General features: G+C 36.3%; 1 protein-coding gene and 1 non-coding gene across 4 annotated transcripts in view; one reads left to right on the forward strand and one right to left on the reverse strand.

Annotated features, from left to right (window-relative positions):
* The window catches only part of PPFIA2 (PTPRF interacting protein alpha 2), a 334,737-nt gene that overhangs the window by 113,431 nt on the left and 196,319 nt on the right, over nt 1-24,987 (reverse strand). For all 3 annotated transcript variants that reach the window (XM_059816812.1, XM_059816814.1, XM_059816813.1), the window contains 2 exons: nt 12,086-12,187; nt 3,719-3,883 (listed from right to left, as the gene is read on the reverse strand). In XM_059816812.1, the coding sequence (XP_059672795.1) occupies nt 3,719-3,883; nt 12,086-12,187 (267 nt within the window). The remainder of the gene's footprint in view (nt 1-3,718; nt 3,884-12,085; nt 12,188-24,987) is intronic.
* LOC132317002 (U6 spliceosomal RNA) lies at nt 15,176-15,282 on the forward strand. The gene has a single exon (XR_009483976.1). It is a non-coding gene; the product is annotated as a U6 spliceosomal RNA (small nuclear RNA).

Consider the following 24,987-nt stretch of genomic DNA (forward strand, 5'->3'; position numbering starts at 1 on the left):
ATCTTCTAGTCTGTTTTGTATTTTTCATTGCATTCTGTTAGAGTAATGAGGACGTTTTTGTAGTTCTTTTACTGTGTACATAGCAATCCTTGCATGACCAGTGAAGTTTTGTTTGTTACAACACCTTGAGATGTTTTCGTGTAAGAAGTGAAAACATGAAAGAAAATTTGCATTTAGGAAGAATGTAAAGACTTTCTTGGGTTTTTTGTAAGTTTAAAAGACAAGCATTTTTATGAAAATATCTTGTTATGCTTTTTCAAGGGTGTAATGGCTAAATTACTGGTTTCAAGGTCAACATTTTTTGTCAAGAAAAAAATTAAAAAGAAGTTTCCATTACTCATTTGCAAAGGGTCATGATACGTTTTCAATGCACTTTTGACAGTTTTCATCACTCTTTATCCATTCACCTACCTCATTTTTGGGTGCATTTTCTGATATGGCAGTGTTTCTTTCCTGTGACCTCAGTATATCATTTATTGTGGCTTTTTGCCTCAGTATTTACTGCAAAGTTCTGCCCCCGGGCCTCCCTAAACATAGCGGCAAAGTCTGTGGGAATGAAGCATAACCCACAATAGGAGAACAAGACATATATAAGTCAAAGGGAGTAGATTAGCTGCATCCAAGGGTGCTGAGAGAGTAGATTAACTCATCATAGTGAGGCCTTTTTCATCTTTGAAAGGTTATGGCAGTCAGGGGAGATGAGTGGAAAACCCACAAATGTTGTATCCACCATCATGAAAGGCAGGAATTATCCTGGGAAGATCCAGGGAAGTATAAGCTGGCCAGTATTGGGAAGGTTATGGAGCAAATCTTCCTGGAAGCCATTTCCAGGCACATAAAGGGCAAGACGGTGATGGGGAAGATCCCGTATGACATTGTCAAAGGCAAATGACATCTGGCCAACCTTATTACTTTGTGTGATGAGATGACTGGCTCTATGGATGAGGGGAGAACAGTGAATGTTTTTCATTTTGTCTTTACCAAGGCTTTCTGCAAGATCTTCCATTTGCCCCTAGAGAAAAGGGGGTGAGATATGAATTGGATAAGTGGATTATACAGTGCATAGAAAATTGGCTGGATCGCAAGGCTCAGAGGTTTGTTATCAGTGACACAAAGTCCAAGTGGCATCCTATCACTATGAATGGAATAACCCCAGGCACCAGGACAGGCTTGGGGAAGAGAAAGCAGTTTTTCAGAAAAGACCTAGGGGTGAATAAGGCCAGACACACAGTTCAGTCAGCGGGTTGAGGAAAATGACTATTCCCCTCCAGACTTTTGAGACTGCATCTGGTTTTGGGCTCCCTGGTACAAGAAAGACACTGACAGACTTCAATGAAGGCCTACCAAGTTGGTCATGGGCTGGAGCACACAGAATACGAGAAGAGACTGAGAAAGCTGTGTCAGGTCAAACTTAAGAAGGGAAGGTTCACAGGAGACCTTATTGTTGTCTACAAGTAGCTAACCAGAAGATGTGAAGAAAACACAGCCAGCTGCTTCTTGGAGATGCAGAGTGACAGGAAGAGAGGGAACAGGTGCAAGACTCAACAACAGAAACTCCAGTTAGGTATTATGGAAAAAATATTACAATGAGCATAGTGAAACACCAGAATAGGTTTTCTCCCTGGAGATATTCAGAAGTTGATTAGACAGGACCCTAAGCCACTTGAAACAGTTGGCCCTGCTTTGAGCGGGAGGTTGGGCCAGATGTCCTCTAGGAGTTCCAACCTACATTAGTCTACTAATCTCTGAATAACTTCAACAAATTTTCATAGGTGGATTAATAGCTTATTTCTGAAGGGTCTGAAGAAAATCTAAATAAAAAATCAAAATAAAAAAGGTTCAGTGCATAGATGAATAGCACACAGGAAAAAGTAATTTTGGCCAATCACTTTTAAATCTTGTTTTATGATGTAATAAATCTCCTATTAATGTGATTGCAGATGACTGATTTTTCTACACTGATAATTATCATTAACACTGGGACAGAGACCCATTCTATACATAAGATGTGTTCCTCTGTCACTCCAAAATTTTTAAATGAACTGAATACTTACTTTAGCCTGTTACATTAAAAAAAAATAAATAGAATTTTCAAGAATATAGGTCAAAATGATATTTAGCATCAATCTAATTCTGTACAATAATTTTCAAGATGAGATGTAAATTAAACTGCATAGTACCTAAACACTATAACATTCACAAAAGAAAATGTGTAAGAAGTACATAACTGCTGAATATTCAGAATCTATTTAAAGTTTAGTTCTTGTTATTTCTCATATTTATCCAACACAGTGTCAAAAAGCATAAAAGTAGGAGCGCTCCCTACTCTTTTTATAGTTTTATTAGTGTTTAAAGTGTTGGGTAAAAAATCAAAGCTCAGACAATAAACTCTATCAATCATTAAAAGATGTTTTTAATAATACAGGATTTTGTAAGTCTTAATGACATCCAAAAACTTATTACAATTAATTGATTACAGCAGCTAGAAGTCATTATATTCCCTTTTCTAGATTTTCTTTAAATAGGCTTTCATGATATGCAACTGAATAAAATGTATAACTGAAGAGATATACCGAAACTCAAAATAAGTTTTGATTTGGCATAAGTTTCTTAAGTTCGTTTAACTTTGAACCTGATAGTTAACCCAGTATGACTCATAACCCACAGTGTTTCACACCTTTATTACCAATGAAAAATAAATATTACTATATAACTACAGCTACCCTTTTCATAAAGCTGTATAGTTCCTTACATATAGTTAACTTTCTGAGTATATTTCTGAATTAAAAGAAGTTCAATTTATTACTGTGAGACCATTGAACTGGTTCTACACAACACAGCTCAACTGTGTAGTCAATGGTTTCAAATGCTGTGCTACACAACGTCTCCCCTGCTTACCCACCCATCTCAAACAGAGAAGTCATTCAGCCGCAGTGATGAGCCCAAGCAAATCAGCCAAGACAGACCCACAAGGAACTAGGTTCTTTGCTCCTGAGCAATGGTTCTCACATGCTCCCTGCATGTGTAGTTTTGAGGCACTCACTAATTCAGATACATCATCTTCTGAGCATATGGTTTCTAGACGTGAACTGGATTTCTAAATTCATGTAAGCAATGCTCAAGGTGATACCTCATAGTTGTACAAAGTGTCATTCACACAAAAGAGTCTTTCCAGCACAGGACATATGAGGAATCCAGTGGAAGGACCCTCTTAATTAGTATGACTAGATGCAGTTATCATTATTGGTTTTTATATTGATTCTGCAAGTCCTTCATTACTTCTGAAATGAAATACTACTTATTTTAGGTTACCCTACTTGTAGAGGGAACACTGTGCTTCTGTAGTAAATGCTAAAAACATCTCTGAAACTTAGGAGGTTTTTAAGAGGCAAGTTCCTTTATGTAGTGAGAAACACCTCGTTCTGCCTTTTTACTCTGTGTGTTTTTAAAATTTGAGATACCTACATTTTCTCAGCAATAACTTAAAAGCATATTGTTCAGAAAATAAATTCCATGGTGTCATCTTTATTTAGTGCGAAATAGGAGAAGCATGTCTGGTAGGGTTGAGAATTGCTTATTTTGAAAACTCAGTACTATTGTCTACAAAAGATAGCTAAAGTGACCTGAAGTGCGTTACAGCTATTGGTCATAAATTCTTATGGATTTCTCTGGACACCTGTAAATTCTGTATTTAGTAAGCATTTTTTCCATACTGTACCTTTTCATCCAGAGCCTTGTGGTGCTCAAACAGAGATTTCAGAGCTTTGAGGACCTCAACTTCACTGGAAACTCCTGAGGGAGACTGTGCTTGCCGTTTCACCACTGTCATCCTCAGTGACCTTTCGTGTCTTGAGACAAGGCACTCCAAATGCTCCAGTAACAGCTATTGGATTTGATATAAAAGGTTATTAATTTTTTGTGCACCTAAATGCCATGGAAATTCTAACTACAAAGTGCATGGTACCAAATGGCAATTTTCTTGGCAACCTCATTGTAGGAGAGACTGCTGGAATTATTGACAACATTTCATGATTCTAAATCAAATAGAATAAATAGAAAAATATGAAGTCTACTCATGATTTTGCTTAAAACTCTGCTATGAAAAGCGAGAACGACAAATCACCCAGCATAGGGTCACTATTTAACTAAACTAAGTACATATTTACAATATTATTTGTGACGGTAACTGATAGGCATTAATAACCAAATAACAACCAAAACCAGTCTAAAGCATCATGCAAAAATACTAAAGAAGTTTATAATTAATTCAACCTAACTGTAATACATTTTTAATTTATACTGGAAATTACTTAACAAAATATGTAAAAGTAAACAGTATATTTTATTAAATTTTAAAGATTATTCATCATTTGTCACTAGCATGTGCTCTAAAATGTTCATTGTCTCTGCTGGATTACAAACATGATGGAAGACAAAAAGGTCCATAAAGAGAAATTTCAGGCTATTGTAAATATCTGTAAAATAACCTGTAAATAACCTATTGTAAAAACATATGATAGTTATTTTTCATTATTACTCTGAGGTTAAATGAAAAATTAAAATGATATGTTGATGTCATATAAAACTTTCCCCATTTGTCTATACTTTCATAGGGCTACCATTACTCTTCTTAGTGTCTGAACATAAAAGAGAATTGGTTAGCTGTAAGGTTAAAGCAGGCTGGCTAAATTAATGAATCACAATGCATGCTAAATGTATTGTAATTACAACATACAGTTATATCTAAGTCATTGAACTGGAAATTTGAAAGTTACATGGATAATTGTTTATTATTTCTCCTTCAATGTGGTTCTTAATATAGCTACTATTAGTAAACATATATATTTATCTGCAATCCATGTTATTCTCACTCACATAATGACCCTTATTGTTACATGAATTAATAGATATAGAAGAGCAAAACCAGAGTGTAATCACATTATAGTTGTAATATATTGCTATTAAGTCAGGAATGATTAGGGTTTGATGTTATCTTTGCTTCAAACATGGTTCTTGTGTCTGGATTTGCACCTGATTATGTTGTTACAGTAACGGTATTATTCACAAAAAATAGTGAACACATATGCAAACAATGTTAATACATTAAGAATTGTAATGACTCCATGCAGTTCAAGAAAGGAGGGTATTATTTTTACCATTTCTGGATTCAAGTGTTGGCCTGTATTTATCAAAAGGAAATGAGCAAGAAATTCACAAGCTTTGTCCACAAAGCTTTTCTCCACAAATTCTGTGAGCACTGCTTACAGCAAATCCAGCTGAGCAGAGAGTATTATTAACCAGGTCTCCCAGTGCCACATTATTCCCAGCCATGCTGACAGGGAAGAATAACCCAAGAGTTAGAACATCTGACTGTGACTGAGCACCTGATGACAAATCCTTGCCCCCTGCTTTGCTGAAATGATACTGCTATTTTATCCATCTTTGGCCCAACTACAATTATATTAAAAAAAAGTGTAATAGGTCTTCCCTACTTCACTGGGAAGAGCAAACATAACTACAGTGACAGAACTATGACGTGTCCTGTCGCTACCATGACAGGGAAGGAATATATAAACATATAAAATTGACATTGAAAATAATGGTGTGTCCAAGCAATGTTTAAGTTTAATGACTGAAGGAAATCACAATATCTTGTAGGCATGGGGGCATGTTGAGGACTTTCCCCCCCTGTATCATTCAAGAATTACTATTCTGAATGTTTGTGAGAACACCACAAGGTTTCATGTTGCAAGAACATTGTAAAAATATTGGTAGTTCATTTAACAAAAGAATTATTAGAAACAGCTGTAGGTATTTTAGTATATTGCTGTTAAACTCTGGCATTAATAAAGATCATGCGCTGCTGAGCATTTTCTGCTCCCTCACACTGTGTCAAGCTGCTATAGCTGTTGAGCACTCAGAGGGACAGGCAGCTTGTAGAGAGAAGATCAACAGCAGCAGGCAGGACAGAATCACCCATGCATCATTGTTATGCTTTTCCTACTGGAAAGCATAACCTTGACAATGAATTATGAAATAATCTGACAAGTGAATTTTACTCTTATGCTGGACAAATTTTAGGATGCTCAAGATGCCATGTTGATAATTGTATCTTAGCTAAATGGGATGAAGGTTTCTGGAGCTCTGAACTCTTCATGAGTGTAAAGAATGTTTAAAAATAATCATATAGAGACTGAAAAATGCCTTAGTGCATATTTTGTGAGTGAATGAATCATCTTCAAAATGCTAATTAGAACTAAATCAACAAGAATAGAGAAAATTGTTAGAATATAACCAGCTTCCTGTATTTCTCAAATCACTTCCAAAGCACTTACGGAATTGATTGTTTTCTATGAAATGGAAATGCATAGTTAAATTTAACAGTATAAACTGCATTGGTGTAGGCTATCACCTACCTATATTATACTATACCATCATTACTACATGGACACTGATTTACATATGGAAAATGAAAAAACTTAAGACATTCTTTTTTAACAATGATTACTCAGTAAGTTGAAATTAGCATGACTCAGTAGAGTTTGTATTACTACAGGACCTGGATTTTAAGCAATGTAAAATATTTTACCTTAACTTTCTTTATTTTCAACAAACCTGTTAGCAAAAAAAAGACGTTCACAGCAGGATAATAAATGGAGAAATTAAAGAATCAGGAGAGGGTGATGGAGAGAAAAGGAGAGGCATAAATAATGGAACACAGGGGAAAAAAAGGAAAGATAAGGGATTTACTAAAATGAGACAGACTTAGCTTAAGGGATTCCTTAGAGGAATGGGGCAGCCCACTAAGAAGACAATTCTCTTTCGAGGTCCAGCTTAAAATTTCTCACCAGCTCAGGCAAAACTGAATTTCCTTTCAGTCTATATTTAGAATGCACAATGTTCGGTGAATCTCCATCTCTGGTGAAAGCAAAGAAGACTAGTAAAATAAGCAGACATGGGGTTGAAGATTATCTCTAACACCAATCACAAAATCAGTCATTTTCTTCAGCATTGTTCCACAGTGGTGGAAACCAATTTGCACCTGTGGTCAGCTGGGGTGACCTCAAATAGCTATATTGGTAAATTACTGGTGAAAATCTTCCTTTGAAAAAACAAAGTTACAGCCTAACTACAGCATATGTCCCCTGTCTTTCTGTACATCCAAGACAGGAAAGAAAATACTGGCAACCTAAAACCTTAAAGGAAACACATGTATGTGAAGCAAAAGTACGAAAGAAAATGCAATAATCACGATAATGATACAAAATAATAGAAATAAAGAAAAGGGGTTTTCTGAGAATAATGAATACAAAGATATTTGATTATACAGTGCCTGAAAATACAGGTATTGAAGTACTATATATTACATATTGCTCTCTATTGTCACTGTTTTCTGTAACAGAAGTTCTTATTTTGAAAGAAGTAACACATGAGTCTAGAAGAAAGATCATAATATTGAGGTAAAAATAATGAAAATTACTATCATTTACATTAGGGAAATAATGCTTTTGCCTTTACAGAACTTTAGGAAACAGTTATAATTACTTTCATGTGTACAATGCTTTCAGACTATAAGAACTCATGTTATCATGCTTAAAAAAGAAAATAGAGTGTCCGATTTAGTTTCAACACCTCTCAAGCTGATGTAAGTAAAAGTACCTCTAAGAAAATGAGCTAAATAAAGGAGTTAAAAACCATACTTTAAAAGATATTCTTAGCGTTTTCCAACACAAGAAAAGGGAAAATTAATCATAAAATATAGGGTTAAGTTCTGATCTACGGGTATTTTGAGACTGCAGTGCCTAACTGAAGATGTTTCACAAGCAATTCACTAAGGAACTGAGACAATAAAATATGAATAAAATTAAATCTAAGTCAGCCTTGTTCACTTTAATAAATGCTTCAGCTCCTGAGGTATTAAGTAAGGGAAGACAATGACACTGTTACTGCTGTTTCGTTCATGAACATAGGTTTAATTTTTCTTGTTTCTAAAACTGCTTGAACTAAAATATTTCAGATTAATTTAAGTAACGTTTTATGCTATATACAAAAAGCATATGTATGTGTCTGTTTTTTTGTTGTAGTGAAAAAACCACAATCAAATTAATCCATATCAGTATTATAATAGATTTTTTGTTTCAGTTGCCAAACCAAACCCCAAATTTCCCCATAATCATATTCTGATTTAATAAATTAATCCTACAAGCTTTTTCTACTTTTGAAGAATACTGATTGAGAAAAAAAACCTTTAAATTTTAGTTTAAACTTAGCACAGCCATATTAGTGTTATTTTATAATTTCCATTAAACAATATACTAGATCACATTGACCTGTGTTCCAGCTTCAGAAAAGATGCTGTCTTTCCACATGCTATAGGTGATCATTCTAGCTAGAGAGTATCCAGAGAAATAACTGTAACAGTTTCTATTAAGATATTTTTGTATATGTTTTCAAAGTCCCATGCAACGAATTTCCAGAGAGAACCTGTTTATCTTCCTGTCAGCAATGCCACACCAATCAATAAATATACATATGCTCCTACTTTTTCTATTTTGCCTCACATACTGACAGATGAAGTTGCCAGCTAAGTTCTTGACATGAAAATATTTCTATTGTAATATGTCAGAAAAGTTAATTATTGTAGGCAGTAAAAATACATATTCAAGAGCAAAAGGTCACTAGGGAGCTTTGCTTAAGAATACTGCTAGAAGGATTGAGTAGGAACTTGATTAAATATTGGGGTAAGGCTTAAACCTTGGCATTTTGGCAGAGACCTGGAGTTTATGGGTCCTGAAGAATGTAATTCAAGCATGTGCTCTCTCAAACACATTTTACTGTCAGGGTCTGCCACTGCAGCTTTGCATAGAATGGCAAATCAGAAGGTGTGTTGTTTGTTTGGTTTTTTTGTGGAGACTGGCAAAAACTTTAAGAGATTGTTGCCAAGAAATAAATAAACGCACAGGTGGGGGTCTAGAACAGAGAAAAAAAATGCCAGTTAGACATAACTGAAAACATAAAACGGAGCTAGAAGGCAAGAGATGGTTGGGACTGTGTACTCAGAACCTGACAGAGTTGCCACTTATATTTCTTCTTGCTGATCTTCAGCTTGAAGCAGTAGGTGCTTCAGACAGTATCTTTATGCTGTTATCCCAGGAAGATAAGAGATTGGATTAAAAAATTTAGAAACAGCAATCTGTGAATATGGAACTGAGCCTCTTTATTTAAAAATAGTAGGAAGTGCTACCTGGGACAAAACTGGCTGTACTGAGTAGTTCCACTGTGGGTGGTTATGCATGAAAGTGTCCTGGGAGGGCAGGCAAGCCTTGCTAGCACAGCCATGCTAGAGCTGGGTTAAGTGTGAACAGTAGTGGGATGGAAGAAAGAAGCATTAGTTGGACTAACTTTATATATTAAAAAAGACATTGAATTTCCTCATTGCAAAAGTGTATCAGAGGTCCTCCAAATATTATTACTTTATTAGAATCTTTGCTTAAGTAACAGAAAAATTTTGGAGCAACTTTTTCTTACAAAATATTAATGCTGTTTCGCATTAATAACAGCATAAATCTCAGTTTACAAAAGTGCCTCTGTAGGTAATGCCTTCTCAATGAATGTTGCTAGAAATCTCATTACTAGCATGTCATCAAGACTGCATTCTGAAGACAACAGCTTTGTACCTAAAATGCTGGTCTTTCGCTATAAAAGAAGTGTACAGTAGCCTATAGAAGACAGCACGACTATTACAGCAAACTCTGGCAACTAATGTAGTATATGGCAGCTTAGAACCTGGCAAGAACATATGTATGACATGATGGAATGGTAATTTATTAATGAAAATGGTAGAGGTCAGAGTAAGGCATGTCTCTGAATTTTTTCTCTACTTCTCCATTAATACTTGGACTATATCTTCTCCTCTTGTTTATGGTAACATTTCCTGCATTTCTTGTATTTTTTCATAGCCTAAATCTTTTCATCTCCAATACCTAGCTTTATCCTCATTCTGAAAACACACTGACGGAGTTTGCTAATTTTCACTGCAAGGACTTCTTGCAAAGATTATCACCCTGCATAATTCTCATTCATTGTTGTCAGTTCTCCCGGAAAATCTCTTACTAATTTTTCTTTTACGTAACACAAGAAACATAAGAGTGGATGATCTTTAATTTTCTTGGTTTGCAAAGAAAGTGTCTATGACAGAGCTCAGTCTGACTGATGATTTGCAGTTGACTCATCTTGATTTTATCTCACAGTTGTTTGACAAGTGACTAGTTTTGGCTACTAGGTTGTTTTGGGATTTTTGCTAGTCTGCACTGCTTATATCAGACCCACAGTGAGTATTGGTACACTTCAGTTTTAATATACCAAAGTTGATATTCAGTGGGCTTTGTAGTGAAATGGATAAAGCATTGTGCTAGGCAGTTTTGTGCACATACTTATGAAGAGCTTAGGACAACTGAGAAGATGGCATTGCAAATTTAGTTTAGATTATATTTTTTCTGTAAAGAAAGGCAAATGGATATATGTTCTGTGCAGGAAAGGGGATATGTAGATGGTTGAATAGGTACAATTGAATGTATATTTTAACTACAACTCTGCGTTCAAAAGTTTGTGCTGGAAATTAACGCAAAGTATTCTTTATTCTACTTAAATTATTTTCTTAATTGAGTTTCCTATTTTTACCTTAAATACTGAAATAACTGATACATGTAGCAGTTACTGATAATTTAAGCAGCTGTAGAAAGTTTTCAGATTTGTATTTGAGATGGTTTGCTAAACTTAAAGAATGCAGTGCAATTCCTATGTGCTTCTCCACTAATTATTTCTATTTTTGTGGGAGTCATTTTGGACTGTTTAGAATGTATGAAGGTCATGGGAGAAAAAGTAGGTCTCACCTGTGTCTCCCATCACATATCCCAAACCCATCACCTCTAAGATTTTTGTGCTAAATATGATCATCTCTTGCACCTCCAAGCTAGCATGGAGGTAGATGGGGCAGATTTGCCTCTCTGTAGGCATCTGTATCATCTGTCTTTCCTTGGATTTCTGAAGTCTATGGCACCCTGGTGCTACAGCTAGACAGAAGAAAGGAGGGAGAAAGTAATGTACATTGTTAGATTTCCTTCAGAATGCAAATTAGCTGACCAAGGAAAGATGTTATCTGAGCAGTCAAAATACTATTGGTTTAGGGAGAGGAGGAAAACAGGAAGAGTTACGCAGATCACAGAAGAATGAAATATGGATATGAGAAAACATCCTTGGTGTTCAACCTCTCTGAGATCTATTCCATATGTTCATTACCAGCCTGACTGCTGTCTGATCTGGGACCACTCCATCTCTTTTCTCACACATTTCCACACCCCATAAAGCCTCCTCCGCTCCCCTTTTCCATTTCTTGATCAATTCTGCCTTTGCCCAGACACTTGCATGTGCAAATTATTTTATTCTGAAAACCATTCCGTACACCATTTGAGAATTTTCAGAAGGTGCTATCACATATTCTTGTTCCCAGACAGAATAACATGTTCTGATTAAAGTAGAACACAGTAAATTTAAGGGTGAAATCTTGTCCTCACTCAGCTGTATGGCAAATGACATTTACTTTAAGGGTCACATGGCTGCACCTAGATTAAACAGCAGACTCCTTGTGATATGTGTAGCAGCCTTCATCTCATCCTTATTCAGATCAAATCCAAGGCACAATGGAAAGCTGGGTCTGTCGTAACCTTGACTTTTGCCTTGATAAAAGACGAGGATATGTGCAGGCTACTTATGCAGTCCCTGGGGCTTGGAAGGCTGCATGAGCCCCTTGCTTTAGAAAACATTTAAACTGAATGTACTTACCACGTTATATACAAAATCTTCTATTTTTGTAATATATCTTGCTAACCCTTACAGTCATTTCCTCCAGGACTGTAGCATGGTAGATACGTCCTGTTACTTAGCACCTTACGAGTCTCATGTACTTATTAAAAGGCTGGAAATTTGTCTTCTTATTTGTACAAATGAAGATCTAATTTTATATATAAATACATTCCTCCTGCTTTACACATACATCATATCCAGAAAGGGTCTGCTGTATACTTACTCTTGTGTTGTTTCTTTCAGCTTTCAGTTCTGAAATCTCCTCCTCTTTTTCAAGCAGCTGTTCCCTGCACGCATTTAATTCTTTTGTCAGTGCAGCAAATTCCTGTGGAATAAAATTATATATGAAGTTACTCAAGATGTAAGCACTAGAATAGTCAAATTCATATGCATTCTAGAGTTTGAGGCTTTAAATAATATTTAGAAATCATCAACACAAACTCTTATAAAAAGCACCTATGGAAAAACACTGATTTAAGCTTAGAAACAAAAGAAGGTTCAAGATGATGGCAACATCCCCCATACATAAGCTGTCAGAACCACACCAGATGAAGAACAGAATTGGCCTATTTCATAGCAACAGAGACACCATGTTTCACACATAATGAGGTTCAACTCAACATATGCACTTAGTGAGTGTTCTTGCCTCTCTGTAAGGCAGCTGTTGCAATATGGCATGGGAGAAAAATGTTAAGGTATTCATTGATCAAAATATATCTAATATCGGATTAACATAAATAATATGTGCATTGTGAAAAAAATACTCTCCTTATTTTTACTTGACATTTGAATTCAACTATTAAAATGTATGTGGACATTATAGTGAAAGTCTGTGATGAGCCAGAGAAATATTCATGTTTGTTAGTTTGGAGTGAGTTTCCTATGAAATAACAACATAAAATGTAACTGGATTTTAAGTTGCTCAGGATGTTATGTTTTATACATGCAACTAATAGTTTTTTCTGAAAACCACATATTTCAGCTGTCAAAATTCCTATTAAAATGTCTTGATTTTACCATTGCTGTTACTCCCCAACAATATACATAATTTTTTATCTATACAAAGGGCAGTAACAGATTTGTCATTCATTTCAATAATGAAAAGGTTTCACTCCACATGTGTTTATTTTTGACAGGCACAACATATACTAAACTGTAGTGGTTAATTTTATCCTTTATAGCAAAAAGATGTTAAATGTCTCATGAAAACAGTGGGGCAAAGGATGAAAAGCCTTTGAAATTTGTGATCATGTGTCAGAAAAAAAGGTGTCTTGATGAACAGCATCACTACTTAACAAAGATATATACATATTTTTAAATATTAAGTTAATTTTAGTTTGACCAAAATAGTCAGTGCTTAAGACCCACAAGCAGCCAGAGTTAAACTGAAGTCATTCCTAATTCCCCCTCTTCCCCCAAAAAGAAAGCAGTTTAAGAAAAAAACATGTCCAGGTGGTTTATCTTACAGCCAGTAGGACAAAGCTGAGACTAAATCTACTTATTTAAGACAAAAGCTGGCAGTGATCTCAAAAGGGCTTGGTTTGCTGCTTCCCCTCGAACTGCTGAAAGCAGCTTTTATCTGAATTAAAGTGCTGTTCAAGACAAGTTTGGTAGGTATTCCTAGGCTCATTCTGTTTTAATAAAGTTTCTAAATACTTACTGGTATATGGTATTATTAATAATATATTAAAAAATATTCAAATGGGTTTGAGGTGATATTCTGACAATGTGTAACTAAGGGTTTTTTTCCCATTTTTCAGCAGCTGGAACTCGATTCACAGTAAACCTCCTTGCAAATTGCATGGTAGTAAGGAAGATGTTGTTCTGATATCCTCAGTGGATTTTGTTTTAGAGATCAGCTACTGATCACATGAAGGATGTAGTGATGTTTTCTGTCATACCTCCTGATCAGTATTTTCATTTTACATCCTAGTGGTCAACAACTTGTAAGGCTATGAAGAATACTTTGATGTTAAAGCCCTTAACTTAGCTTTGAAAATGAGATTTAAATTTTAAAATGCCTCTCTCATTTTTCAGAAGTACCATTAGAACTTGTAGCGTAGGACTCCACACAGCAGCTTTCCACCTTCGATGTTTTCCCACAATATGAGAGGAACCATCTGTAAACAGGGCATATTGCTTCTCAGTCTCTGATAATTCATTATACAGAGGGGCCTCTTCAGCACGAGTCACCTCCTCTGGCAACACTCCAAAGTTTCGGCCCTCTGGCCAGTCCATGATCATTTCCAGGATTCCTGGGCGGTCAGGGTTTCCCATCTGAGCTCACTGTGTTATTGGTGCGACCCACTTACTCCATGTAGCATCAGTTGCGTGATGCATAGAGGGGATCTGACCTTTGAACATCCAGCCCAGCACAGGCAATCGAGGTGCCAAAAGGAGCTGTGCTTCAGTACCAACTACTTCCGAAGCAGCTCGAATTCCTTCATATGCTGCTAATATTTCTTTTCCAGCTGGAGTGTAATGGGCTTCAGATCCCCTATATCCCTGGCTCCAAAACCCTAGAGGTCGACCTCGAGTCTCTCCAGGCACTTTCTGCCAGAGGCTCCAGGTGGGGCCGTTATCCCCGGCTGAGGTGTAAAGCACATTTTTCACATCTTGTCCTGTCCAGACTGGCCCAAGCGCTACTGCACGAACTATCTCCCGTTTAATTTGTTCAAAGGCTTGCTGCTGCTCAGGGCCCCATTCAAAGTCGTTCTTCTTCCGTCTCACTCAATAGAGAGGGCTTACGATCAGACTATAACCTGGAATATGCATTCTCCAGAAACCCACAACACCTAAGAAAGCTTGTGTTTCCTTTTTGTTAGTTGGTGGAGACATAGCTGTCATTTTATTGATCACATCCATTGGGATATGACAACGCCTATCTTGCCATTTTATTCCTAAAAACTGAATTTCCTGTGCAGGCCCTTTGACCTTACTTTGTTTTATAGCAAAACCAGCTTTCAGGAGAGTCTGGATTATTCTCCACCCCTTATTCCATACCATTTACATCACGCTCAGGTCTCACACTATCCAAAACTTTCTCATTTCCTCGCGCCGGGCTCGAGCCTATGGCGTTTCCCCTCCCCTCAGTCCCGCTTGGCAGCCGCAGTGGCAGCAGCAGCCTGGGTAGCGGTGCTGCGTCCTCCTTCTCCTTATTCTCCCCGCCCCGGGGCATGATTCAGTTTATGTTGCTTTTTAGTTGCCAGGGGAAACTGAGACTCCAGAAGTGGTATGTCCCATTATCTGACAAATAAAAGAAGAAAATCACAAGGGAATTTGTTCAAACAGTATTAGACCGCAAACCAAAAATGTGCTCACTTCAGCAGCACATATACTAAAATTAGAACAATACAGAGAAGATTAGTATGACCCCTGCACAAGGAAGCAAAGAAAATCAAGGAATTCATTCACTACTTCCCATCAGCAGGCAGGTGTTCAGCTATCTGCAGGAAAGCAGGGCTCCATCATGTGTTGCTTGGGAAGACAAACGCCATCACTCCGAATGTCCCCCCTTTCCTTCTTCTTTCCCCAGCTTTATATGCTAAGCATATACCATATATGACATACCATATATGTCATATGGTATGGAATATCCCTTTGGTCATTAAGGTCAGCTGTCCTGGCTGTGTCCTCTCCCAACTTCTTGTGCACCCCCAGCCTACTCGCTGGCGGGGTGGTGTGAGAAGCAGAAAAGGCCTTGACTCTGTGTGAGCACTGCTCAGCAGTAACTAAAACATCCCTGTGTATCAACATTGTTTCCAGCACAAATCCAAAACACAGCCCCATACTAGCTGCTATGAAGAAAGTTAACTCTACCCCAGCCAAAACCAGTGCATGGATAATTGTCTATAATAGTTTCAGAATCTCACAGAATAAACTTTATGTGTAATCTATGTAGTACGTCATTGTTATTTACTTTTTCTCATTTCTTTGTGTTGTTTCAGTTGGAATTAACATAGACATTTTGGCATACTCTTGGGCATCTGGATGGGTGACAGGTGGTAAAAAGGATAACAAGTATCATCCGTCAACTTACAGTTCCAGTTTCTAACTACAGTAAGGCAAAGCAGCCTGATAACATGCTTTTGTTGATTTGCTTGGAAACAGAAAAAGATACAAGTTTATCAAATTGTACATTCTTTGCTGTACCAAGGCAAGCGTGCTACCAGCAGCACAGTCCCTAATGCTTTGGTCAATATAATCTCAAATAATTAAGGAATGGAGTTCCTACTAGTTTGCTGAGCAGCATGGAGCTTGGTCTTAGGGAAATTTTCTTTGGTCATCTGCTGAAGTTTTCCCTTGCTTAAAACCAAATCATTACTCAAAATTCCGCTCCCAGAGAGTCCCATACCTAATACAGTGTCCTTTCAGCCTTGAAATATCTTTAGCTCATATTCATAATAAATATTAGCATCCACTTTAGCTGAGCAACCTGTGTTCAGTATTTTAGACCTTTTTACTTGTGTCACTGACATAGCCCCTTGAAGACTTTTAATTATTCAGTTGCTGCTTCTCTCTGAAATTCCTCTGTGCTCTTGATATATCTGCAGTACTAGCACTTACAACAAGCAGTCATCTCTTCATACCTCTGCAGCTAAAGTGGCCAACTTTCTCTCTTCATCTGAAGTACTAGAGACTGCTCAGTTGTCAAGAGCTTTGACTTCTCTGAATCGAATGATGACAGAAAGAAGGGTTTTTTTCTTGGTGTCTTTATCATAAGCCTTTTACAGGGAAAGTCTCAAAGTAAAATTGAGTTTGCCCTAGAGCTTTACAAATTATTATTTCTGTCACTTCTTCTTTGATAAATTAATAACTAGGATAAAACCTCACAACAACTTGCTTTTCAACTCACGCTTCCAAAACTACAAGTAAAACTCATTTTAAATAAACCTTTTTCGTCCAAGGTATCCCTGAGATATGACAACGTAATGCTCTGGGGAATGTGTTTCTCGTACAGGTTAGAAGCAAAGCAAAGCATATTTTTGTTTTACCCAGTTATATAATAAATAACATGTGATGATAATGACCTCTGCTCTTGCAATTCCCTCCTGTATATACAGGGAACCAGAGAATACTGTCATCTGGAATTATTATTTGCAGCAGAAATCTTGCATGGTCAGTCATACTTTGGGAGCCCTGAAGGTAGTATTTGTTGCATAATTAATATGATTTGACAGGCACAACTGCATTCTTAAAGCTTATGTAGAAGTTGTGTGGCTATAAAGCTAATTAAGAACTAAAGTGAATTACAATTATATGAAAATTACTCAGTTGCTTGCACTGTTTTTATACTATACTATACTATACTATGTCATCAGGACACTAACAAAATTATTTCATAATAAACCACCCAAGAAAAAGCATTTTTTTGCCATCTGAATAAACATAATCTTGGAGCCTATCTTATCTGCTGTTTCTCTTTTTGTCTTAATACTTGGGCTATAACATTCAATCTGACTTAAAAGCAGCTGACTCAAAATAAGAGTTCTTCATTTATACCATGTTTATCTTTGAAGAGAGGGCAGATGCCTTGTAAACAAATTCAACAGAAATTTGTAGCCTCTGAAAGGACTGCTAGGTATTACAAATGAAAAAAAGTCAAGGACTTCCCCTGGTGAAGCAGTTGAGATACAGTCAGAGCAGAGGCTGGCGGGTGCCCAGGAGAGTGGGAGGCCATCAGGACAGGCAGGCTGACAGTGCTGCCAGATGTATTGGCAGAAGGACCGTGTAGGGGAGGCATACCACAGCTCCCTTACCATTAAATCTCTGCCTCTAGGGGCTGGCTTAACAAATGCTGCTTTCTTTGCTTATTGTTCCCTGGAAAGGCCTGCGAGGTTTATTTTTTATGACCTAATATGCAGAAAACACATATAACTAGTCTCCAAGCTGAGGGTATGCCACAGAAATTATGAGACCTCCTAGCTGCAACGGTCAACTGTTCAGCCTGTATATATAGTCCAGTACAGAGTGAGTTGAAATGAAAATACAAACAGCTTCTCATCAACCCCGAAAAAAAAAAAAACCAAAAAAAACCACAAACCAAAAAAAACCAAAAAAACAAACCCCCCCCCCCCCAAAAAAAAACCCAACAAAAAAAAACCTACTGAAAGAAAGGAGAAATTTAGTAAAACAATAAAAAAAAAAAATCCATAAAATTCAGTTTCAGAGACACTGGGGAGTTTTGGCTTAAAATCTCCTCCTCTGGATTTTCCATCTTTGAACCACAGTTCATTTCAGGAATGAATGAGTGAACTAATCTCTGCATGGAGAAAGAATGGTAAGGCTTTATAATTTTTATTTTACATTCAACACAAACTATGTGAACTGATTTGCTTTCCTACAAATTTAGATGTTACTCATTTAACATACAATTCCCTCAGAGTTTTAACCTTTCATTTATTATGTTTTCATCCAATCCAATTTTATAAAAATAGTGTACCTTCTTTCTTTTCTTATTATTCCTTCATTGGAAATATTGTTGGAAATTCTCCATGCTTTTTAAATGACCAAGTATTTATTTTAGCAATTTTGCCATTACCAGCACACAGATTTCAACCTTATTGTCTCCTATTAACAAGACAAACCACTACAAAATTCTGAATGGAATTCACTGTTTACCTTCTTACTACAGAAGAGCCATAACAATAGTGCTTGAGTCTAGATTAGGTTGAATGTAAGATTTAAATATGTGGGTTTGGTGTCAATCTTCTGAAATGTTTATTGTTACATTTCTGCTCAAAATGAGAGTTCATTTGCACATGAGTTTTAGGTTGGAAAACATGTACGCTGAAATATTGTATTGTAAAAGGACCCAGGTAAAAAGAGGAAATTTGTCTGGATCTCAGGACTAAAATTTTGGTCTCTTCATGCATAAAAAAGTCATACTTTCAAAATAGTACAGTAGCCTCTGAATTAGTCTCTTAAAAATATTATCTGATCAGTTTGCACTATGATGCCATTATTTGCCTGGAGAGTTTTCTGTACTTCTCCACAAATAAATGTAAGCAAAATTGATTCAGATTGATTCAGTCTCTCTTTTTCCCAATTTTATGCAGGGGTCTTTTTTTTTGTTTTACCCCTTCAAGAAAATTGGCCACTAGTAGTTAATTAGATAATAAATAATATGACGTGGGTGGGCCACATCAAGTTGAACTACTGAATCTCTAATTTGAACTAATTTGACACCAAGTTGGGTGGGAGTGTTCATCTGCTCGAGGGTCGGAAGGCTCTGCAGAGGGATCTGGACAGGCTGGATCGATGGGCCCAGGCCAATTGTATGAGGTTCAACAAGGCCAAGTGCCGGGTCCTGCACTTGGGTCACAACAACCCCATGCAACGCTACAGGCTTGGGGACGAGTGGCAGGAAAGCTGCCCTGCAGAAAAGGACCTGGGGGTGTTGTTTGAGAGCCGGCTGAAGATGAGCCAGCAGTGTGCCCAGGTGGCCAAGAAGGCCAACAGCATCCTGGCCTGGATCAGAAATAGTGTGGCCAGCAGCAGTAGGGAGGTGATCGTGTCCCTGTACTCGGCGCTGGTGAGGCCGCACCTCGAATACTGTGTTCAGTTTTGGGCCCCTCACTATAAGAAAAGCATTGAGGTGCTGGAGCATGTCCAAAGAAGGGCAATGAAGCTGGTGAAAGGTCTGGAGCACAAGTCTTATGAGGAGCTTTGAGAGAGCTGGGGTTGTTTAACCTGAAGAAGGTTTACCTGAAAGGAGATTGTAGAGAGGTGGGTGTCGATCTCTTCTCCCAACTGACGAGTGACAGGACAAGAGGAAATGGCCTCAAGTTGCACCAGGGGAGGTTCAGGCTGGATATTAGGAAAAATTTCTTCACTGAATGGCTTGTCAGACATTGGAACGGGCTGCCCAGGGAAGTGGTTGAGTCACTATGCCTGGAGGTATTTAAAAGGTGTGTGGATGAGGTGCTTAGGGACATGGTTTAGTGGTGGACTTAGCAGTATTAGGTTAACAGTTGGACTTGATGATCTTAAAGGTCTTTTCCAACCTAAACAATTCTATGGTTCTAATGAAATCCGCCGTAATAGTTTTCACTTGAAACTAGGGCAATAATAATATGAATGTAATCCACGTGGTTTTAGAATTGTTGTTAAAAAGTAGTACAACCACAAGCAATGACCCAAGTATAACTCTCTAATGAGTACCAAACAGCCAAACACAAATCTGTGTTCCAGTATTTCCCAAATTAGCCTGCAAAATTGCCACGTAAAAACATATTTTTTACATGACACCAGCTGAAATTGCCCAGTTGACATTCCTGTTTTTTCCAGTCAGTTGCTTTTTAATGGAAAACTGCTGAATAAAGTATGCAATCTGCTGTTTTAATATTGTTTTCCCACTCCCTCTATTTTTAAATAATTTAGATTTGGTGCTCTGTATTATCTGTTGTATACTGATCACTAAAATTTATGCTTTCTGCAGAATAATGTCCACCCAGTGGGTATTCATATGTTAAAACAAAGCTAGGTTTCACACCTAGAGTAACAGAAGGACGAGGGAAAAAGGGCATGATAAAACCAACAACAGATTTTTACTTTTTTACCTAAAATTTCCTGTGTCTGTGAGACTCTTCAAATTATGATAACAGATGTAAGTTCACAAAAGCTTAAAAAAAGTGATCATAAGCAAAAGGCAGTAGATGCTAAAAATTCAATGTTCCTTATTTGTCATCCTTAGTACCAAGCTATAAAGCTTGAGGCTTCAAACGCCTTGGCAGCCTCCATCCATAAAAGAGTAAATTTTAAAGATTATAAAAATATAGCCTACTTTTTAATATTTTTTGTTATTATAATGTAGCAAATCAATTATACCAAACTAGAGTAATTCTCCCATATTTATGAACAAGAATGAAATTAATGGGGTTTTTCCCCCCCTAAAAAAAGCAAATGGAAAATTTAAAGGTCTCTTGTTTTGCAGTTCATGTTAACTAGATTAGTTCAATTTGGAATAGATATCACAGTGAAGGACAGCATACTCTGTTACTTTGAAAATAACAACAACTATATCTTCAGCACTTTGCTCCTGACTGATGGGAACACTGAGGCATAAAGGGTACATAACCGAATTAAACAGCTGTCAGATTATTACTGAAATGGGATGGGATAAATCATCACTCATATAAACATCTGTAAATACAATAAAGCTGAATTTGTAATTCAGGTGGGTGACTTTTAAACAGCTCATAATATTATAGACGAAACTGCAGTCTGGCTTACAATGTGTTTTAATTAGTCATATTTCAGAATGTTCTACTATACATACCGTACCCTATTTTGTAGAAGTATTACTCATGTAAGACACTCTGGCAGCACACTTTTCAGAAATGGGATGAAAGTGGTGTTAGTTGGGGCTGTAGTGATTTTTTTTCCAAATCATATTACTGAAGTATGGAAGTGAATCAGCTACATAATGAGGGAAATTGCACCATTTTTTCCCCATTTAATAATCAATGCCTTTGTTTTACAGATACTCATATTCAATTCTTCTAAAAGTACATAAATAATTTGCAGATATAGTTATCTTGCAGACTAGAGTATATTATTATTTTCAAGTGACACTCTTTGACATTAAAAATATTTATATCAGTATGTCTTTATTGATTAAATATTGTAGTGCATCAAAACTGATGACAATTTACTACTCCACAGTTAGAAATCTATCATCTGTCAATAAAAAGAAAGAGCAGAATATGGTCTAAAATGGCAGACTGACTGATATATGAAATAATTTTATGGCAAATGATATTGCTTTTATTGCAATTAATCAGAACTATATTTTTCCAGATATTTAAATATTAAATATGTGAAATGGTCACAGAGCAGTAGCATAAGTGAAGAATAATTTGCTGTATTGAATTACAAGAGTACAACCTCCCATTGCCAGCACAGAGTTTTATTTTATGCTTATCATCCTACTTTTTTTTTTTGCAAAATTAAAATAAACACAAAGTTATAAAGGGAATCACCGTGGACAATATGCAGATTATTGAAGTGCTTTACAGACTGTACAATGGTTTCAGCACATACACACATACATACAACTCTCATTATAAGGCAGATTGAGGTCAGTACATGGCCCTGGGAAATAACCTAAAATAAATCCTGACAGAGAGGATATATGAAGGGTGACTGTAAAAAGCAACACATACCAGTAAACAGAATAGGCCTTGACTTACAATGTTGGTAAGGAATGCGCAGCTTATTTTGGTGCCAATTCTGGTTTACAAGTCTAGTTAATTTTTAGCATGCCTGACTCACTTTTCAAACTCTTTACCTCTCTAGCTTCGACTTCTTTCTCCACACAGCATCTTGTTGTTTTCTTCCAGGCAAACTTGACAAAATACAGTGCGACCTTTCCTTCTCCCTCATTTTGGGGAACACATACTGTTCTGACACTTGTCTCCTTCCCTTCTTCCTCAGCATTGTCTCTGGGTAAATTTTATCCCTGATCACTCATTCAGTTATTAATAATAGGTCAACAAGTCTGCTGTTCTGATTCAGAACACATCCTTCCTTCCACAGTAAAATAATATTTTTGCCCCTTTCAGAATTTGAAATGGCATACTAAATAAGTGACATTAAATAATTTAGTATTTTAAATACACTTAAAAATAAAAAAAAAATAATTTTTTCATCACTTTATAAAATCAAGTGAAAAGCATCTGATATTTTGGCTGTTTTCCACTGTTTCTCATTTTTTCATGAATTTGCTCAATGTGTAAAAAAATTATCGAAAGGGAGAAGGACAGAGAAAATGTAAGCATGCTTAATTCTATTATTTTGAATAACAACACCCAAACTACAGAATATTACATAAACTGGGTTCTAACAAAAAAACATTAATTTAAAAAGTCAGTTTTTTTCTTCTTTTTATCAGAAAAAGATTTATCAAGCTAAACCAAGTCTACTAACCAACCTCATCCATCAACTGATCTCTTCACATAAACTGTATTTGATCTTTTTCCTGGCAAGAATAGGAGCTAACTGATGCTTGAGTATGCAAATATTAGATTTTCTGGGTTGGATATATCTCACCTAATTTGAAAGTTATGTTGCATTAAAATCTATATCAAAGCTGGTCACCCAAGAGCAGCAAAGAGGAATAAACGTACTTTTAGGATGTCATTGACCCAACATGCTATAGATACCTTTTTTGGGTTGAAAAGAACTGCACCTTTGAATTCCTTATTTTTCTATACAGAACTTCCATAAAGGCATTTGGAAAAATTACCTCTTCCACACTATAGGTGTCTGCTTCTGGTCTGTCTTGTCCCAGCCTAACTAAAGCTTGTTTGAGAGAAGTAAATGAAATTCCCAACTTTAGCTATGATGGATCAATCACTTTACCGCTGGTATCACTGGTGGCAATCACCTCCCCCACCCTGCCCCCCAAAATAAAATTGTGGAAATAACAAATATAAATTGGTAGTGATTATCCCACTCTTCTAGGTGCTAGTATTCAACTGGAGAAGTATGGGGTGGTTTGGTTCTTGGGAAAGACAAGACAAGTGACCACAGTCAGGATGAATACCAGGAAGTTCAAATGAGAATATAATGAAATGTAGGGGAAAGGGCGTTTGTAAGATGGTTTAAAAAGGACAGATTGTTTTCTCTAGAGAGAGAAACTGGGGACAAAACAATGCTGCTCCAATAAGCAAGAGGTTGTTTGTTATAATGACAAGAGTGATTATTCTCTGTGTACATTCAGAGTAGGGCATAAATAATCAAGTTAAATTGCATCTAAGGCAGTTCAGGGTGGTATTAGGAAAATCTTTTATAAGAACAGTTAAGCAACAAACTTAGCTATACAGAAACTGTGTAGTGACATGCTTTCAGTGATAATTCAGACAAATATCTGTGAGGGTTGATGGTCTTGTCTCAAAGAATGAAGATGGAATAAATGACATTTGGAAGATATTTCCATTTTTTGAGTCCATGACAATGAATCCATATAGACAGTTTCACTACGGTGAATTCTACTTCACTTTCTATCAGTGGAGCTTTTAATTTAGATGACTGCAGTATATATTGACTTCTATGATAAAATTGCATTTATACATAGCACTTTCTTGGTGTCTCTGATGGAGTTAATTTAAGCCATGGATTTCACTAACTTGCTTTCTGTTTGATAATAAATGTAAGGTATAAGAGGTTTGTTTTGTAGAAATGCTTTATTGATCCTTACACTGAAAAGAAATTACTTTTTCTTCTTATGTTGATTTGCTCTCTTTCCAGTTAGTCTAAACAGTTATCTAATATCCTCAAAGTACAAATATGTACCTCAGGAAGGGATCCCAATTTTACTCTTTCCAGCAATCTAATACAACATTTGGCTTTTTTTCTGTATAATAGAAGCAACATTAAAATTTGCTCAAACCTTGTTTTATATACTGAGATTGTTAACAGTAATCTTTCCTTTGGTCTATACTATTACAATGAACTTTAAAAACTTCAACAGAGAAAACAAGAAAATTAGTTGCAGATGTTCTTCATCAAGAAATATGATGAATTGGTAATTACTGACATAAACTTCATCCTGAGGAAAAATATACAACGTACTAAAAGATGCCAAGAACACCAAATTAAGGAATGGCATCTTCTATATCAGAAATCGCATAACCAGCAAAGATCTGACTAGCCTCTGTGCCTCACATATTAAAGATAAAGGAATAATAAAACATCTTAAAATGATGCTAACGTTCAGACATTTCATTCATATGCTGTCACCCACTACTAAAGTCTTTTAAAGCCTTTTTTTTTTTTTTTTAAGAATAGAGTGTAATTGAAAATGTGGTGAGTAAACTTATATTCTTCTCTCTAAAGAAAGAAGTTGATAAAGCCTGGTAGTTAATTGTGATAATAATAAAAATATTTTTTATCCTAAAGGATTTTGTTTATTTTGAGTCAGCAAAAATAATTGAAAGAGTCTTGTTAATTTCAGAAAAACAGGAAACTAAATCAGAAATTTTTATGAAAGGACATTTTCATTGATGTTCAATAATTTGCTGTGGTCATGAAAGAAGAAAAAAAGTTATAAATTGCATCTTCTATACATAGTGTAATCTTGGGTATGAGTAGTCGTCCAATATATAAGAAAAATTACTGCTT

Source organism: Gavia stellata, chromosome 4, assembly GCF_030936135.1.
Source record: "Gavia stellata isolate bGavSte3 chromosome 4, bGavSte3.hap2, whole genome shotgun sequence".
Lineage (NCBI taxonomy): Eukaryota > Metazoa > Chordata > Aves > Gaviiformes > Gaviidae > Gavia > Gavia stellata.